Source organism: Squalius cephalus (assembly GCF_949319135.1).
Source record: "Squalius cephalus genome assembly, chromosome: 24".
In the NCBI taxonomy this organism is placed as follows: domain Eukaryota; kingdom Metazoa; phylum Chordata; class Actinopteri; order Cypriniformes; family Leuciscidae; genus Squalius; species Squalius cephalus.
In genome coordinates this window covers 18,662,184-18,669,714 of record NC_137145.1, presented here as the reverse complement: position 1 = coordinate 18,669,714, position 7,531 = coordinate 18,662,184, and the positions used below count along the sequence as shown (strand labels likewise).

Sequence of the window (7,531 nt, the reverse complement as noted above, 5' to 3'; positions counted from 1 at the left end):
TAGTAGATAAGAGATCTTTCTGCTTCACAGCTCATCAGCAGCAAATAAGGGCTCTTATCGCTGATTGGCGGGCATTACAACACAGATGTTTTCTCAGGAAAACGACCCTCAGTCAAAAACCATGCAGTTTGCTTTTCTTGAGTTGACGTTAATCAAAAAGCTTCACAGCCATTAACCATGATTTGTATACTTGGAGGCATGCTAGTCATCAGGGGGAGTGACATTCTCTCTCTGGAAAGCATCTGATTGGCCAAAAATCTGTGTCTTCCATGAAGACTGTAAATTTGAAATGTGTATGTCAAAGTTGTCAGAAGTACATTAAAACTTTTAATTTTTTAGCTGCATATTCTTTTTTTTTGTTGTTGTTGCTTTTCTAAGCCATTAATTGGGAATAACTGTCTAGATTGACTTTCTTTCCAGAAAGCACAAGGAGGTAGTTGCCTGTGAAAATTTGGTTACAAAAATTGTTTAAAATCCAGGAGCATTTTTTTTTTACGGTATTTATTTGTTTGTTAATTTATAGAAAATCCTCTTAGATCATTTATTATCGTTTATAATTTATAATATAATCTTTTGACTTTGACATGAAAATATATAATTAAGTGTCCTCATAAAAAAACAAGAGGGAAAACTCATGCCAGCTTTCATCAGGAGAGCTGGGAGAGAAAAATGTCCAAATCTCTCCCTGCATCCAAAACAAATATCTCTGACTATACAAGATAAACACTTTGGCTGTTTGCTTACACAGGGCACTTGCGGTGTCCAAAATGTCTCTACTCTGATCTCAGTTCGTAGTGATTATGACGCAGTTATTTCACAGCGTGTGCTTGTTATAAATCTGGACTACTTGGCAGGTCACAAATGACTGCTACTTGTCTTTTTAATATATTAATGATTTATAACTACTTAAAGCAGTCACTAATGCACAATATCTAAGAAAGAATCCAGTGCAGTCAAATATAGTAAAAATATTTTCTGTTTTAATGTTGAATGATTACAGTGCATTGTGCAAGTCCTCAGAAATGCTATACCTTACACTTCATGATTAACTGTGATTGGCATCCTATGCAAGCCAAACAAACTGTCAAAAAAGTGTCCCTTTATTGTTTAAGGTGCATGTATTATGTATTTTACTAAATAGGCTAGTAATAACTGACAGTTCTGATGAATATTATAAAACATAAACATTATGAGCAGATTGTATGAATAGATATTAATCCAACTTGAAAATGTCAAGATATATCGAAATGCAGTGTTTGCAAAAGCAAAACTCAACTGACTTGCAGCATAATGAAATGTAAATAACTGTGAATATTGTTTTGTATTTTGCATTGAATAGAAATGGTCAAGAACATTTTGAATTTGAACTAAATTGCACTTGTTTGCATGTATTCAGACATTTATTGGGCAAACAAACTCTTTTAAAACTGACCAGAAAAAAAAGGTACAAAAGCTGTCACTGGGACAGTACCCTTCAAAAGGGTTCTAATATGTGCCATTTAGGTACTAATATGTACACGTTTGGTACCAATATGTACCTTTGAGGGACTTAAATGCACTCTTTAGGTACAAAGGTGTACCTTTTGAAAAGGTACTGCCACAGTGACAGCTTTTGTACCTTTTTTTCTGAGAGTGTTGGTTGGATTGGTTTCTTTCCATACTGTAAGGCAAAATGTATTATAATGCTATAATGACGAGATTAGTTACCAAATGATCAAAAATCACTTGAACACTGCCTCGTAAGTTGGACATGTATGGCTTTTAAGTTTTTTAAGGGCCTTCTTAAATTCTTTGCTAGATTTGTCCCACTTGTGAATGCCTGTCAAAATATACTGTGTGCCCACCCCACGACCCATGATTAAGTAGTTGCTCCCTAAGTTTTCCAGTTGTTGGCACGGACAGTCTGCCCCATTTTTCAGATAAAGAACAAGCTTCTTTAGGTCCGGCTTTTTCAGAGTTCCAGGCTTCACATACTTCCTCTTTTTCTGTAGAATGATTTTTCGGTCCAAGTTCTCTATTTTGACTTCCTTAATCTTCGTCTTGATCGCTACAAAAAGAAAAATGAAGATTTTAGATTTTCACAAGTCATTAATGTTCATGAAGGTTTAAATGAGACAATTTCATTGCACACCAATGAAGTCATGAATAAATCTAGAAGATTAATGTAATGTCTAAAACACTTATGCAAGTTTAAACCTTTATTTAAAACATTCCAGTACTGATGGAAAATACAAATATTTAAAGTATTTTTGCTTAAGGTCATTGTTGTATTTCTTTGCCATGGAGATGCTGAACACTTGGCTGTTTTTCATCATCTGTTTTCACATTTAAGCCAAGAACTCACTATAGTTTATGTCTTTCAGATGCTATTCTGTGCTAATTATGCAAAGCTGGATGGTGCAATGTGTTGCATCGCAATATCGTTCAGGGTGTGTGAGGATACGATTCTTGAGTATGAATCAAATTCTAAATCCAACCAAGATCAATAAAGAGATGGACAATTTCTCCCAAACTTTCCCTGTTAGTAATGTTAAAACTAAATGGGTCTTATTACCGATCCCTGAGGCACTCCTCAAATCACTGGCTATTCAAACACTGCATTATGACAGAATTTGCCCGTTCTGAATTTATGCATTTTGGATAAAAATGTTTAGCATTACCAACAACACAGAATATCTACTAAACATAATCAAACACATCAGGCTAACAGAATCCTATTAAAGTACTAGTTCTTAAACTCTACAACAGGGGTGTCAAACTCCTGTCTTTCAGGATGAAGTCCTTCAGGATTACTTGAAAACTCTACAGGTATGTGTTGGAGCAGGTTTGGAAATAAACTCTGCAGGACTGTGGAACTCCAGGAGCTGTTGCTCTACAACATCATCCAGTGAGTTGCAAAATTTTCTTATTCCCTGGAGCTCTATTTTGACAAAATACATCATATGGTGTACTTTCATCAATGAGAATGTACTTTCGTCAAACACACTGGTGCGGTGGATGGAAAAAGAAAATAGACAGCCAGCGATACAAACTACATAAAGTTTTCCATTGATATCTCTCCAAAAGTTATTAATGTGTTGCAGTTATACTTCAACATAAAACAAGCATTCATTTAACACAAGCACACTGTAGAAAAAAAAAAAAACAGGTAACGTAAAAATGTGCTTGGTTACAAACAACAAAAGTAACTTTTAGGCTCAGTTTCAGATCGGAGAGAAATAGCTTCCTGAATAAGGTAACAACTGCACATTTTCATTTTCACATTTTACAGCGTTGAGACACATAGCTTGAAATACAGTCATCCTATAATGACTAGAAAAAAGCCTTTGTTGGGTCGGTGCTTGATAGCTTGCCATAAAAATAAAAGGTCCCATGAAATTCTTGCCAACGGCAAGCTTCCTGTCTTTGACAACATCTCAGATCCTGAAAAAAGAGACTTGCTGGATTCTGACCACATCACTGGTTCTTAGAAACTGCATTTGCAATGGAAGAAGTAGCTCTGCTTTTTATAAATCCAAAATATCTCCATTTGCGGTTGAAATCTAATAATCCACTGTCAGGATATGTGGTTCGACAAAAAATCTAGACATGAGATATACAAGGAGGTTTAACCATGTCAAGTTGCATTTAAAAACAAAACAACGGGAATGGAATAACAAAAAAAGACCAATTCAGTTGTAAACAATACTGGACACACAATAGTCTCAAGAGAGAAATAGATTTAAGGAGTGCAAGTAATATAAAAAAACTTTTTCAGGCAACAATATTATTGGAAACAAATGTGTGGGTTAAAACCCTGGACCTGAACGGAATCACAATGATGGGAATCAGGCGATCGGATTTTATTCTCTTGAAGTCATTAGGCTCTTGCCAGTAAATGAAGTGTTTTGAAATCACTTGCATTAGTAGCAGAATGCTGAAAAGTGTTTGGAGAAAGATTTGGTTTTCAGTGTATGTAAAGATCTATGCCAAAACTCTTCACATCTGAAGTGTATTTCAGCCAGATTTCCATGATAGTCTATAAAATACCTCATTTTCAAAAATGTTTTGAACCTAGTAGGCTTTGACTTTGTAGGCTGTTTCAACCGTAAGAACAGCATGTTGATAGTAGTTAGGGAAAATAGACATTACTTGCATGGTGTTTTTCCTAGTCAAAGGCAATAAATTCATGTTTTAATTATAGCAACTTGACAGGAAAATCTTACTGATTGAGGTTATCATTTAATCTTGAATGTATTGTATTCATATTTTTTAAATAGACTACATAAGTACTTTTTTTAAACACTAATACAACACATAAATGATTCTTTACCGAATTCACTGCCACACATGTGTTCCAGAATTACGTCTGAGTTCATCTCATTGTCACATGGTGGACATACACCTAGAAAAGGAGAAAAAACGATTAAATCCAAATGTCCTGCCATATGCAAACAATAATGCTTGTAAATGTAAAAGTATCATACACCAGAAACCTAACAACATTTAATAATAGCATTCTTCGTCATCAATGTGATATTTTGTTTATATGTTGAGTATAAGTTTGAGAAAAAGAAGAACTATGAGGCTCCAAATGACCAAATAACAAACCGAGAGAAATCAGTCTCTTTGTTTCCATCCATTAAACCTCTTTATCACTGCAGCTTATGATTTTGGCACCTCTTAAAAATAGGGATGATATATCAGCCACCATATGGGTATCTGCCGACATGTCCATTTTTAATGTTATCGTTATCGGCCGATAAGAACATTTGGCCGATATAATAAAGCCGATGAATAATGGATTATTTCGTTCAGCTGAGATACTTCAGATGCGCACTGTTCATGGTTTTGAATTGCTTGAAATATGATTGGAATCACTTCAAATATGGAAAATACAGATAAGTGTGCACGCTACATAAAATTATAATGACAACATTGTTATTTTGTACTTAAGAAATGACTTTTAATGGTGAGACTTCTTTTTATTTTTTAATCAGGCTCTCTAAAAATAATTATGTAAAAATGTGGATTTAGATTTATCAGCCAATAAATTGGTTATTGGCTTAAAATAATTATTGTTATCGTATTGGCCAAATTTTTTAAGCATTTTTAAGTTATCTATGTTAAGTTTAGTCTATGTTAAATGTAATATATGTTAAGTGAGAACTATTAGCCTACTAAATTCATAATATCTCATTTTAGAAACTTTATTTGTTTAAAATGGATCACAAACACTTTATCAAACCATCAAATCAAACGTTTTGACACCTATTGATTATTGATAATATATTATTACAGAATCAATAGGTGTCAAAACATTATACATTTACAATTTTTTCAAAAGTAGAATAATAACAAAATGTAAAAAAAAAAATTAAAAAAAATTAGACGGTTATGCTCTTTTCATTGGCATCTTCATGAAGAAAATTGAACATCCATGGAATAATCTTTCCACTCCACAAAAGGTTCTTTCTTTATAGTGGTATAGACGTCCTTTAGCTTTTTTAAATGCTCTTAAATCATGGTTCTTTTAAAAACTGCTCACTGTAGGTTCTTTGTGGAACCAAAATTGGTTCTTTTATGGCATTGACTGCCAAAAAAAAAAAAAAAAAAAGTTTCGGAATAATATTAGACAAAATATATAGTGTGTGTATACACACACACACACACACACACACAAATACGTATATAATACACACCTGGGGATTTGTCTATATCATCGCTGTTTGTGTTGTTCATGGCAATGCACACGTCGCCCCCGGGAAACTTGTCACATTTGAGCATTTCAGGCCAAGGGAACCCGAACGACTGCATAATAGGGGTACAACTGTCTCTGACAGCCTCGCAAAGCCAGCGGCACGGATATATGGGTCTATCGAGGCACACGGGGGCGAACAGCGAGCAGAGGAACACTTGCGTGCCGGGGTGACAGGCTTTGTGCACCAGAGGAACCCAGCTGCCCGCTTGCTGCTTCACCTCCGCTATGGTTTCATGCTCCAGCAAATTTGGAAGCAGCATCTGATTGTAACCCACATTAAAACACAACCTCAGGTCCTCGGGAATGTCCATGCACTGTGGGCTTCTGCCGTAATTATCCGACTTCCAGACGTAGTACTCATCATACTCGGCAGCATTGAGCAAAGGGAGGAAGAGGACTGCAGCGATGAAGACCCACAGCTTGGGGAGAAGGTTCTTCATGGCTCGAGGGAGAAGTAGGCTATAGTATCGATAACAGTTATATCCAGCACCTGCGTTGCACTGTTCAGATTTCAGAAGAATGTATTAGCATTAGTATCTATGCATGAACTGGTTTCTTTGACGTCCTCGTTCTCCTCAGTCCTGATGAAAGTGTCGCGCGCTGCCGTTCGTTTGCCCAGCGCGAGAGCAGTTATGAATGCGAAAGGTGAAACAACCAATGGTAATGCAACCGGCTTGGCATAACGGGAAGATTGCTCAACGTGCCTGACAAATGTTTTTCAGGCAAGAGGAAAATAAATTAGGCTATTTAATTAACCCCTTCGCGTCTAAAAACAGACTAACGGAATGAACAAAATTATATAACAGTTATAGCTTGTCGTTTTAATGCAATAGCCTAAGCCTACCAAATATCACCCTCTTAATACCAGTATTATTAGATATAAAGAACTTGAATGGCTATGTCCCAATTCACGAACGAATCGTTCTTTTGAGTCGAATCTTTTTAATGAACAGGTTAGGCTATACTTGTTCACACGCAGTCTGATCGGTTCTCCAAGGGTTCACAGTCGTGGTCCATCACACTTAAAACACACATGAATGAATCAAACTTTATTCAAATTATTGATTTTGCTTCATATAGTCTGTTGTGTGAGCGAATGAGGGTTATTATTGGTAGTTTTATATTTTTTATTGAAATTAAAATAAAGTTTACTTTAATAAAATAAAATATTTTAAAAAGTTACTTTATCTCAGTTAGTTGCCTAGGAACCATTTCTCATTTCCATTTACCCTGACAACATAGCTACAACTTGCATAATAATGAAATAAAAATGAATCAAATCTATACTGTCAGACATATTTAAAAAAGAAACGATGGCAAAACTGATATACGAACAGCTACATTTGAGGGGCTTCGGGTTGAAAGGCAGACTAATAAAATGAAAGTGAAAATGGCTGTACATGGACTGTGTCAGTGGTGCATCTGTAAAATGTCTGATCTAGTTAAAAGTTTCACAGCCTGATTTATATGTTTGTCAAGTTGGTCAAAGCAAGCTGGCTCCTCTGCTACAAAGACACATTATTTAGAGTTTACAATGAGGCATCTGCGACTTTTGGCTCGGTTTCTGGGACTGGGATGCAGATGCTTTCGAAATGCATTTGCTTTTTATGCTGAATAACTTCAGCCATCACAAACATCAGTGTGTGCATTTCCTCTATCACATTACTGCAGCTGCATGTACTGGCTTTCATAACCACACAGAGCAGAATTATTTCACAATCTTCATAATGAAGTGACAGTTGAATAAAAACAGACATGCTATTATGGGATGCCAAACTAGTCATCATTTAA

At 35.6% G+C, this 7,531-nt stretch overlaps 1 protein-coding gene across 1 annotated transcript; it reads right to left on the bottom strand.

The window, feature by feature from the left end:
- Positions 1–960: 960 nt before the first annotated feature.
- On the bottom strand, positions 961–6,507 carry sfrp1b (secreted frizzled-related protein 1b). Its single transcript, XM_079861987.1, has 3 exons — positions 5,682–6,507; positions 4,313–4,384; positions 961–2,047 (listed from the first exon to the last, which is right to left on the bottom strand). The coding sequence occupies exons 1-3, from the start codon at positions 6,178–6,180 to the stop codon at positions 1,722–1,724; spliced, it is 897 nt and encodes a 298-aa protein (XP_079718113.1). The 5' UTR covers positions 6,181–6,507; the 3' UTR covers positions 961–1,721.
- Between the last annotated feature and the right edge of the window lie 1,024 nt (positions 6,508–7,531).